Source organism: Schistocerca cancellata, chromosome 4, assembly GCF_023864275.1.
Source record: "Schistocerca cancellata isolate TAMUIC-IGC-003103 chromosome 4, iqSchCanc2.1, whole genome shotgun sequence".
In the NCBI taxonomy this organism is placed as follows: domain Eukaryota; kingdom Metazoa; phylum Arthropoda; class Insecta; order Orthoptera; family Acrididae; genus Schistocerca; species Schistocerca cancellata.
Genome location: NC_064629.1, coordinates 745,814,419 through 745,827,300, shown reverse-complemented (window position 1 = coordinate 745,827,300; position 12,882 = coordinate 745,814,419). Strand labels below are relative to the sequence as shown.

General features: G+C 39.8%; 1 protein-coding gene across 1 annotated transcript in view; it reads left to right on the top strand.

Moving 5' to 3' along the window:
• The window catches only part of LOC126184943 (O-glucosyltransferase rumi homolog), a 128,164-nt gene that overhangs the window by 75,583 nt on the left and 39,699 nt on the right, over positions 1–12,882 (top strand). Inside the window, exon 5 of the mRNA XM_049927616.1 lies at positions 3,035–3,267. Within this exon, the coding sequence (XP_049783573.1) occupies positions 3,035–3,267 (233 nt within the window). The remainder of the gene's footprint in view (positions 1–3,034; positions 3,268–12,882) is intronic.

Genomic DNA, 12,882 nt, shown 5'->3' with positions numbered 1-12,882 from the left:
AGTATCAGAAAACTACTTCTAGGGACGCTCTGACTAGTTTAGATGATGCTGTACCTCCTGGGCTGATTACTCCTTCAGTTCTGAATGCCCCACTGACCTGATGAAAGCTAATGATAGCTGTAACTTTGACATATATATTTATTTTCTTTGGACTCTTCGAGATGACTAGAACATATGTCCACCCTTCTCAGCCAAATTGGACATGAGGTCTGTGTGTGTGTACTGTGCATATGCTTTTCAATAAACCAAGCTTTTCACTATTTTTGTATGATATTGTGGTCACAGTTCAGTTGTACTGCAAACCCATGGATAAGCATGATATGTCTGCCTGTGGAAATTTACGTATCTATTTGTTCATTATTAGTGACCGGAAAACGTAGCATCTATCTTTGGCAAAATTCACATCTGCTTTTGCAAAATTCACGTCTATTTTTGTCGAAATTCATATTTATTTTCTTTGTTTGTAAATGATTTGATGCACAAATTTAAAAGGTTGTCACGTTACGTGAGTGTAGACAAGCAAATTATTAGTTCTTTGAAATTGACTGTTAAAGAAAAGTGCTCATTGGAAACTTTTTGACTGGAATGTTTGCTTTTGCAAAAACTTTAACACATTTTTCTTCTGAAATGGCCTTTGTTTTCTTCATTTGGCTGTATTCAAGCTTTCAAAAATAATTGTTCAGTTAAAAGGCAGCAGCATTTTCCCTCCAGTTAAGTGAAAGCGTCTCCAATATAAGTTTGGTCTGTATCACAGTTTTCCTCTTTCAGCTACGTAGTAACATCTTCATCATCAATTCCTTCTCCTCCTGGAAGGTTGTGGAACATACAAAGTAATTGATAATTCTGAATTGACTGGCTCATTACTGTCGTCCACTACTGGATCCAACTTGACATCAATGGATGGCCACAATTTTCTCCAGCTCTTCACCATGGTAGCGCTCTCTGCTTTGTTCCATGTTTTGACTGCTTGGAAAACAACATCACATATGTTAGTTGCTTTCCATGCTTTCAGCATTGTCTCGATTGTGTCATTTTCACTTTTGTTCAGCCAGGAGACGAGAAGTGAATGTCGATAATGACGTTTAATTTATTCCAAAATTCCCTGGTCCATGGGCTGAGTTAGGGCTGTCACATTGGGTAGGAGAAAGAGTGCTTGCATATCATGGGACTTCAGAGAAACATCTGAAGGATGACTGGGAGCATTGTCAGTTATAAGGATAGCTTTAAGTGGAAGCTTTTTCTTCTTTAGCTCTTTTCTCACTGCTGGTACAAACGTTTCATGGAACCACCAAGAGAATTTGTCTGTCCATCCACACTTCCTTCTGGGTGCAATACTGCATTGGTAGAGTTTATGTCAGTGTGTTGAAAACAATGTGGATGTTGGGATTTTCCAATCACCATAAGCGGTAGTTTATAACTCCCATTTGCATTACAACATGCCATTAATGTTATGCACTGTTTCTGTTACTTGTAACAATGAGCTTCCTTCTCGTTCTTGGCGTCTAATGTTTTTGAAGGAAGTATTACTTGTTTTTAGTTTTATTTTTCACTGGAGTTATTTGCGTATCACCTATTCATGCATTTGTTACATTCTTAACATTAGTTTTATGTCTGTCTTGTTATAGTACTTACCAGAGTTCTGACACCCACTGCTCTTTAACCATTTGTATAGTTATCAATAACTGTGTAAGACTGAATGATAATCCCTCACTCAAAATTAGACATGGTTTTCCAAGTGTTCTTCAACATTCAAGTTATTGTCAGTAGTGATGTAAGCAAGTAACACACAATCTATTTGCAGGATAAAATATTTCTAAAAAACAATAAAAAAATATAGTAGGGCTATTGCAACAAATGAGAGTTCAGGATGTGGAGACACCTGAATACGTAACAGTGACTGGGGCGTAGCAGCATAGTTGGGCTGCCATAGGACGAGGCATGTTTTCTAAAATGGAAGCCAAACTCACAGCTGTGGTTTGGTGCTAGTAAAGCTCGCTGTCCTAGAGCAGGATATAGTTTTTGAGAAAAAGGTGACCAAATCTGTGTTTATCACATAGCAAATGCTGGTAAGCAGCATCACCTTCTAAAGAGCAGCGTGCCAGCATCCAAACTGACATATAAGCTTGGCAGTAACCAGCATCAGCATTAGAGAGCTTGGGTAGTCCCACAGAATAGTCATGTGATTTTTTTGTGATGGGTGAGTTGCTGTGTACAGTGCCTTCTCACCAGATAGGTTACAACTACACCAGGTGGTGTATCATTGGTGAATTTATAGTATACTACCATCAGCTATGCTCTTTACAAACATTCAGAATGGAATAAGTTTGTTCAGTGATTTTTTATATGAGGACTGTTGTAATAGAACTCCAGAACTAGAAAGAGCTGGATTAAATTTTATTGTATGTTCATGCATATAGAAAGAAGCTTGTAACACAACTTACATGACAAAACTTCATTTCACTTCCATAGTGCATACAGGAGGTCTGTGGCATAACCTATGAAGCTTTGGAATGATCTGTCCAAGAGACATTTTCTGCAGTTCTGTTGGAAGATAATATGTGAAAATTTCTAATGAACTTTCAGATTATTAGAAGTGTATCTTTATTTCATTGTATTTGTGCTGAAATAAGTAACTAGTTTCTTTCAGTTCATGTGTTGTGCAACTACTGTCTAATTTGGAAGAAGCAGTTGCACAGTTTGTCATATTCATCTTGACTGCAAGCATCAGTGACTAGTTTCCTATATGTCTTTCTAAAATCTATGCTCTGATTGTTTCTGTGTTATATTTAATTGGGCATGTCAATTCAGTTGATTAAAAAATTACCTAGAATGGAAATGACATATAAATGAAACAACAATCAAATCATTATTCACAGAAAAAGTGTCTACTTACTAACAGCAGCAGGGAGAGATACATAGGAAAATATTCCCTGCATGACTTCTTGTTTGTACTGTCTGTGCTGCTGTCTATTAATTATGAATGTGATGCTATGTAGTTACTTTTATAAAGTGAGGCTGCTTCTTTTTCCTTCAGGACACCCTGTACGCAGAGCCAGCTGAAGAAGTATCACTAGAAAGACATTGTGAATACAAGTATCTATTTAATTTCCGGGGAGTTGCAGCCAGTTTTCGATTGAAACATCTCTTCTTATGTAAGAGTTTAGTGTTTCATGTTGGTGACAACTGGATTGAGTTCTTTTACCCAGCTCTGAAGCCATGGGTACATTATATACCAGTTAGTAGTACAGCGTCAAGAGAAGATATCAGGTGAGTGCTGTTTCATATATTTCCTTTTATTCAGTTTATTCACATTCAATGCTTTCTGGATGTGTGCCACCTCTAATTGACATAAACAGAACATTAAATTTCAACCTTGAATGCAAGTGTGTGTTCATGGCTGTGAAGTGTGGGTGCTGTCATTTTGCTCTTAGGGTGCTTAAGATTGTGTATTCATACACATTTCTATATTTCTATCATGTCACTGTTCATATGGAAGCTGTTGTAGTCCTTGGCTGCATTAGATTGTTACAAAGTGTTGTAAAAACATTACTCAGATTATTTCTTTCACTAGAATGTTCTTCTGTTGAGCGAGTTATTGATGATTTTGTTGATAATGTTGAATAGTCAGTTGCAATGGATGAGCTATTTTAGTCACAATGATGACCTGTGGTCTATACAGTATTGTAGCTAGATGTTACATTTTCATGATGTTTGACACTGTCATCACGTTGTTTTATCATAGAAAATAACAGTTCCTCGTAATAGGCTGTCTGACAAGAAAAGTGAAGCACCCAAGATAAGATAAGATAAGATAAGATACTTTATTGTCGCATAACATGTTTTTATACAATCATTCGATTGAGAAAATTGGTGACTCGTCAGTCTTTAACCTAATTTGTTACAGTATTTTATATACTACAGGAAATACGTCATACATACATTGCTTATTATAATAAAAATACAACATTATATTTTAAATCTTTTCGTAACTCATCGAATCATTACTATCGCCTTCACACACCTATGTGAAGTATGGATGTACTGAACGGGATACAAACCGCCATATAATTCTATATATAAACATGAATATACAGTGAACGTGTATACTTTGTATCTATATGGCTTCGAAAGTATACCATTTGTACTTGCATCTTTACTCCCTATTCCTATTTATAAATTCTTCTAAACTATAACATTGCTTTTTATTCATTTAGAAATTCTTCCAGACTATAATAACATTTGCTTTTTAGGTATGTGCCAATGGTCTCCAATGTGGATTCCCCAAATATTGACCTTATCTTATTTCTGATCTTCAGAGCCATGTAATATGGAGTATTTTCATACACTGTGAGTCGGTGACAAGGTAGCATGTATTTCAATTTATGTCTAGTTTCATAGGCATGTGTGAATGTATTTCCTTCAAACAGATGTGAGTTTTTCTGTTCAAAGAGAAGTATTTCGTATATGAAGATGGAAGGGATTGTCATGAAGTCCAGGCTTTTGAATAGTGGTTTGCATGAATGTCTACTATTGGTTCCTGTCATTGCTCTGATTTTAGTTTGAAGATCGAAGGAAGTTTGTCTTTTCAGCACCCTAAAATATTATTCCATATCTTATAAGTGTTATGAAATACGCGTGGTATACAGTTTTCTTCACTGTTAAATCCGTTACTTTGTGTAGTACCCTCATTGCATAAACTAAACTATTTAATCTCTTCGGTAAACTGTCCACATGGTCAGTCCACTGCAAGTTTTTATTTAAAGTTATCCCAAGAAATTTTACAGAATCAACTGTGGTCAGTACTTTACATGAATATTCTATTTGTGATATACATTCAGTAGTTTGTTTGGTCCTGAAGTGTATGATTTGGGTTTTTTCAAGATTTAATTTCACAGCATTATCTTTTATCCATTGTTCAAGTTATTGTAGAGTTTGTTTTGTGGTCCTTACTAATTCGTCAATGTTTTTGCAGCAGACTACAGCAGTTGAGTCATCTGCATAAAGTATTGTATCTGTATTTAATTTGCTAGGCATGTCATTTATGTAATATAAGAACAGAAGAGGTCCTAATATTGAGCCGTGGGGCACGCCTGCTTGAATTTCTTTCCAGCTAGAGCAAGTTTTCTCTCCCTTTTGATGTATCACCACCCTTAGGTATCTGTTTTTGAGATAAGATGAAAACCATCTTATATTTTTTCCATGGAAGCCATAATATCACCTTCCTTATTGTACTTTTCTAATTGATTACATACTATTCGTTCAACTATTTTAGAGAAAACTGGGAGTATAGACGCTGGGCGGAAATTTACTAAATCATCTTGTTTTCCCTTTTTGTAGACTGGACAGACTTCAGCATATTTCAGTCTGTCTGGAAAGCAGCCCTCATCAAATGATTGGTTTGTTATTTTACAGAGTTGACTCCACAGGTTGAGAGAATATGACAGTATGAGCCCACTTATCGGTATGACATTACACCCCCTTTGGCCTAGATGTGTGGACTGCTTTGGTTAGAATGTCATAAAACTGTTGTATCCTCTCCTGCTGCGAGTTGGCCCACAACTATTGTAGCTGATCCTGGATATTTGGCACTGAGATGAAGTTTACACCTGAGGTCGTCACACGTGTCCTATTTGGGACAGATCTGGAGATTTTGCTGGTGTCCTATTTGGGACAGATCTGGAGATCTTGCTGGCAATGGGATAGCCTCAGCATTATGCAGACAGTTCATAGAGTCATGTGACGTGTAGACAAGCATTGTTGTGAAACTTCCTGGCAGATTAAAACTGTGTGCCCGACCGAGACTCGAACTCGGGACCTTTGCCTTTCGCGGGCAAGTGCTCTACCATCTGAGCTACCGAAGCACGACTCACGCCCGGTACTCACAGCTTTAGTTCTGCCAGTATCTCGTCTCCTACCTTCCAAACTTTACAGAAGCTCTCCTGCGAACCTTGCAGAACTAGCACTCCACTAGCACTCATTCTGTAAACATCCTCCAGGCTGTTTCCATAAAATGTTGAAAGAACTCTTTAAACTTTAAACGAGTGGTCATCACAAGTACTTTTTAGCAAAATGCTCACTTAAAATCAAACAAATAGTGCTGACGCACAGCGCTGAAGGGTCAGATAAAGGGTGCAGTTTTGTCACAAGATGATAGAACTGGGGGATTGTAGACGATAGAAATGCTCAATGTTGCTCAGGGCATTTAATGTCACTCGCCAGGAAATGAAGTGCTAAACATTTTTTTGGTACTCTTCCCAGTCCTCTTGGCCTTAATTAAATGGCTGGAAAGCCAGGATTGCTGGAAGTGATCGTAGGTGTGATGGATCCATCTGCTTCTGTATGAGCTTGTGCTGCTGCTCAAGTTGTTATTTCCAGAACTCAAAACACAGCTTATCCATTGTGGTTGAATGACTCGGCAAAACTGGCTGACAGATCATATTCTGGCATGGGATGCATCGCAGTTCGAGAAAGTCCTCGTTGCCACTGTTGTTAATCTGTTTATCCAAAAATACAGATTTTATTAAGCACAAATTATTCACAAATAAACCAAAGAAAATAGTAGGTCTGACTTTTTTGGAAATACACAAAAATGAAAAACTTCTGGAAGTGGATACTTCTTAGCCAATACAGTACTCTGGAATGTCAAATAATTTATGGGAATGCAACCTGGTGACATCATCGACAAGCACCAATATTTTGATAGGAGCACGCATTGCAATTTTAAAGGCCTAACTGCCACAAGTTAGTGCTGTGCAATGGAATTTAAAACCTCAGTTTGCAAAGATGAGTGATGTCAGAAGTTATCGATAGTGAATTAATAATCTACGGGTGAAGTAACATTAATTCTATCCCTCTGTTTTTTGACAAGGGAGGGAGCAGGTTTCAATGTAGAGTTTAAACAAAAACCATCATTTGTATTTGAAAGGTTACTTGTTAATTTCATTTGAACCGCTTCCATAATAACACTATCCCAGTAGCTGAAAGTGCATGCCAGAATCTCCGTGTTGTTATATTTCATGGGATGACCAGTGCCAAGACACTGTTCTGCAATAGTGGATTTGCTCGGCTGTTGTAAGTGTAAGTGATGCTCAGTACACTGTTTCTCCACAGTCCTGATAGTCTGACAAATATGTGATATGCCACAGCTGCAAGGAATACAGTAGACACCAACCTTATGCAACCCAAGATCATCCTTTATGGAACCTAAAAGAACCCTGTTCTTCGATGGTAATGAAAAATACGTTTCACATCAAATTTCCGCAAAATACAAGCAGTTCTGTTCAAAATGCCCCTTGTGTAATGCAAAAAGACTGTAGAATTTGGTGCCACCTCAGTATTATCGCCACTTGTCCAGTGCACAGTTGGTCAATAGCGCAATGCACATCTGATCTGTCTTTCACTATAACCATTCTGATGAAAGGTGTCTTTAATGTGGTCTAACTCAGCTGACAAACTCTCAGGCTCTGAGAGGGACACGAGCCCTGTGAACTGAGGTTTGAAGTACTCCTTTACACTGAGCTGGACAAGAATTAGCAGCCTGTAGATACAAGTCAGTGTGAGTAGACTTCCTATAAATGGCATGTCCGCGTGTATCATCAACCTTCCTCCTGACCAACACATCAGCCGTTCTTTTCCACCTCCATTGTGAAACAGATGTTCTGGTTCAAATTCTCACTGCTGTGAGGCCAAACAATAAAAGTATAGTCTACATATCAGGGGGGGGGGGGGGGGGGGCATGCAGCTTTCAGAGCTGCCGACCCAATCTGTCTGCTCGTAGTACTGGTCATTCAATATAAATGAAATGGAAGTGAACACATGTGAAAATAGGTTCGTTAATTCAACACCAAACCTAACTTCAATCAACCATAATGAATCAGACAGAGGAACAGTAGTGAAGACAAAGACCACAAGAAAATTTACTGGAACGTCAGAGTCATTCAAAGAAATACCCTCTAATTTGTATGTCTTTGCAGGGTCTCATAACTGGCTTTGTATGACATTCGCTAATTCTCACAGAATTGTCATCTTTAATCAGTTTATCTGACATAACTTCTGAAGTACTATAAATACAGTGAAGGCCTTACTACTCATAGCTGGCATAAAATTTTGTATTGAAAAGTGTCTGCGGACTTTTTTTTTGTGGGGCTATTGGCTGTATGTGTAACCCTCGTGTTCATAACAATATTATGAAAAGCATAGGTTGCTACTCACCGTATAGAAGAGACGTGCACAGCAAAAAGAATGCTATAAATTTACGCTTTTGGCCAAAAGGCCTTCTTTCGAAAGAGAAAAACCACATAAATTCACACAAGCACTACTCACACACTCATGACCACTGCCTCAGGTTGTGGCCAGACTGCACACTGAAACTGTGCCTGATGGGAGCAGCAATCTGGAGTATGTCTTGGGGGTAAGTAGTAGGCATGGGTCAGGGAGGGGAAGTGAGAGCAGGATAGAGATTTGGGGGGGGGGGGGGGGTATTGTTGCTTGTGGGAGCTTGTAGACACATGATGGGGACGGGGTAGAACTGCTAGGTGCAGTAGGGAGGTATGAAGGTAGTGGAGGGGGGGAAGCGAAAAAGAGAGAAGTGGGGAAGGGGAATAAGACTAGTCAGTACGCTGGTGGAAAAGATGTCTGTGCAGTGTTGGAGTGGGAGCAGGGTTAGGGATAGGCAGGTGTAGGATTAGGGACTAGTAAAGGTTGGGGCCTCGGGGTTATGGGAATGTAAGATATGTTATAGGGAGAGTTCCCATCTGTGTAAATGAGAAAGCTGCTATTGGTAGAATGCATCCAGATGTTGCAGGCTGTTAAGCAGTCACTGAAGTTCAGCACATCATGTTTGGTGGCACGTTTGGCAAGTGGGTGGTCCAGCTGTCTCTTGGCCACAGTTTGTTGATGGCCATTCAAGCAGACAGACAGCTTGTTATTGATGAAGGTTTCTCGGGTCTTCAGCCGGGTGGTAGCGTTGATATCTCGTGACGTTTCGGGAAGTGTCATACTACCCATCTTCTGGCGAAGTGTCGAGATTCGCGGAGAGCGGGCTATTTATATGCGCGGTCACACCCCTCCACTAGACCTCGGGTGGCTACGGTGGACCAGCGGTGTGCGCGTGGTGGTGGGGATGGCAGGCGCCCCCCGCGACCACGTTCAGTTCTCGGTGTAAGCATTCTGTCTGCGTCTGCGGCGGAGGACATTGACGGGCGTGCTCCCGACAGATTGCCGCTATCGCAGGGTTCCATGCTGCGTTGAGTTGGTATCCCTCGCCTCTGTTGACCAGATTCTCGTCAATCCTTATTTCTATGGATTCTTTGATAAGGCTTTCCCAAAAGCCAGATGCTCGGCACAGTACCTTCGTGTTTTCGAAGTTGAAGGTGTGTTCTTCATTGATGCTGTGTTCTGCTATGGCTGATTTTTCTGTGTGGCCTAGTCGCACACATCTGATATGTTCTTTGCAGCATTTAGATATGCAGTGCTGTGTTTGCCCAATGTATTGCTTTCCGCATTCGCATGGTATACTGTATACTCCTCAGGATCTTCACAGACCAAAATTACCATCCCAACCTTATACAGAAGCAGATCTGCTGTGCCCTGTCTCTCCAGCCACCTATCCCCTCCCACAGTTTGGCTATAAGGGAGCACTCCTCTCATGACCCAATACCACCCATAACTGGAGCAACTTAATCACATTATCCGCCAGAGTTTCAGCTATGTCTCATTGTGTCGTGAAATGAGGAATATCCTACCCACTATCCTTATTATCCCAGTCATAAAGGTATTCCACTGGCCACTGAACCTATGCAATTTCCTAGTCCATCCTTACTCCATCCCTGCTCCACACATCTTGCCTCTTGGCTCATATTCCTGCAACAGAAGTAGCTGCAAACCTGCTCCATACAGCCTCCCACCACCAGCACCACCACCGCCACCAGCACCACCACCACCACATTTTCCGGTCTGTTAACAGGCATCCTGTAAGCTATTAAACGCAGGGCTACTTGCAAAAACAGCCATGTAATTTAAAAACTTAGCTGCAGTCACTGTGTTGCATTCTACATGGGCATGGCAGTCAACAAGCTGCCTCTCCACTCGAATAGCCACCAACAAACTGTTACCAAGAGACAGCTGGACCTCCCAGTTGCTGCACAAGCCACCAAACATGACACGCGCGTGCGCACGAGCGTGTGTGCTCTCGCATGCAAGACCTTTTGACTGAAAGCTTAGCAATCTTTTCATTGATTCCTTCCTGGACTTTCCGTTGTGTGCTTTATGTTATTACATGTACATAGCAATATTTGACCACCTTTAGCTCACCAACTGAATCAGTCATTATGGTTCCCCATCTGATAGTTAGGTGAGAATTCCAGCAACTGTTTGTCAGACTCACTTGCATCCTTGCCGCAGCTGAGAGGCTATTACTTGCTAGGACCCTCCAACAGGTACATCACCAGCTTACTGCGGGGCTTCATTTACATCATAGTTATTTGGGGGGGGGGAAGTATTTCCAATTCTTTGCACTGACAGTGTTGTTGCTCATATGTGCCCGAACAACTTGAATTGCATTCTGTCTGATTTGCATGGAGCCCACATAATGTAGCTGTCTTGCAGGTCCTCTGAACTCTTTGCTGTATAGCCGTGTGACTGTACTAAATGGATACCACAAGAGACCACTAGAGAACACTGTTCTGTGTGGCAATCAGTGATGTAAAATAGCACCATAGTATTGCAAATACTGGGAAACATGTTATTAGGGATGAGACAGCCCTTAATGCTTGTAAATGCAACTTAATTATAAGATGTGAAATTTAAAAAGTGTTACCAGACTCATTAGAATTTGAGACTACTCACTCTGTCACAAAAATCATACAGTAATCCATAGGCAAAATTAAATATCATTACGAACAATATCTGGTCTCCTTAATTTCTATAACAACTTGAAGTATTTTTCCTCTCCGAAAGGCTTTTACACTCCTTCTAAATGTCATTCCTTTGACAAGTGTGTAACGTGTGCGTGGGGCACACAATACTCGTTAAAGCCTGTTCTATGGTAAGTGAGTGGGGTTCACCTTACGAGGCAGGATTTTCATATAGATATCGACCGCGTGTACCTGAATGGTGGTGAATCAGACTTACACCCACTCTGTAATAACAATGATCCGTCAAGTAAGTTCAAAATGCAATTACACGTCAAGATGGACCAAAAGCAACACTGACGATGCTACCAATTTTATAATAATATGGTCGCCAGCCTAATTAGGCATTAACTGAGTTTCTTCCCTGTCCAAGTTGGTGTATATTCATGCAAAACAACAAGTAGTAACACTACATAATATAGTAGAATTTTAGAACCAGAAAATCTATTGAACTGATAGTTTCACGTTCTGTACTGATATGGAAAAGCCATGAATACATAACACTACACTATAATGTATACTACAAAACTTCGTACTGTCTATTCATCTGATTAAAATCGGGCATAGGTTACCCTAGAAATAGCACTTTCGAGCCACACACAAAATGTCAATTTTGATAAAGATAAAACACCGATAAATTTTGACTTTTATATTGACTTTACTTTTGCTAGTCAAACCAATTTAGAACACTTCAGAATTGAAATGAGTAAAAGGGGGGGGGGGGGGGGGGACCCTGAAACTGTTATGATCACTATATTAAAAAAAATTGATTACTGAAATTATCTTGTGTTCAAGATTTCCAGTATATGAGTTACTACTCTTTTTATCTTATTTACTTCTCATTTAAATACCTTTATATCTGTCTCGAAGTAATTACACTTCATTACTATATCAACTTTGTTAGACCTTCGTTATTCATTTACTGGTTCATTAACAAAACAGTTCTTTAAACACCATTCTAACAGAACTAGGTCTGCAAGTAATTATTATTAACACAAAATTTAATTTTTCATTTCGGGGCACTCGGATTGCACAACATTTAGAAAGGACCCTGCCTAGGTTAGTTGTGACGATAATTAAATGAGGGGAAAGTTCTGGTAAAATTTAGGTTATTATTGAACAGTTCACTCTATGGTCCATACGCATACAGTACTAAAAGTTTCGACCTGCTTGTATTGATGCGGCGGTTGGCGGGCGGCGAGATGGTGAGGCACAGAGCACACATACAATCACAGCTACGGCTCTTGACGTATCGGCACTTTAATTCTTCTTAGCGTCGCAATACTTTTCCATTTAGTGCCTATGGAATATTGCCATGCTGTGTGGGCGTTGGAACAGCGAGGCTCAGTGAAACTACGTCTTCCTGGAGAGCCTCCTCGCTCCAGAAGGTGTTGCTCAGACCAATGCCAAACTCCAACTACTACTGCTGAGCCCGTTATGCCGTACAGTGCCGTGCGCATTTTCCCGCGCTTGCCTGCCATCCACCTTTTACCGCTCCCTTACAGACAGGGTATTCACCCGAGGTTTTGCATTCTACATATCCTAACACATTGCCTACGCATGGACCAGACGCACAGTTACAATTTTAAAAATCTTACAACAGTCTCAACATTTGTTACATTTCAATTCTATTACAATATTGCTTGACATTTGACATAAACATTAATATTTACATTGAAAATTGTTTACAGTTTTCTTAACACAATGGCATGAAACAAAAAAGAAATGAAATCAGAACAGTAATTACACTAATTTATCGAAAAATCAGATGGAAAAAAAATTTTACTTATATGTACAATAGTACAGCGTCGTTGTTGTTACAAGTGGTTCTGCATAAACTGGTTGTTGAACTAATACTTAAAACAAATGTGATTAACAGAGCAAGCGCTCTAAGAGAACCTCAACATTAACAAAGTATTGCCAGTAATTCACTATACTCATGATTCATGAATAATTACTTGTAAACTTGTCT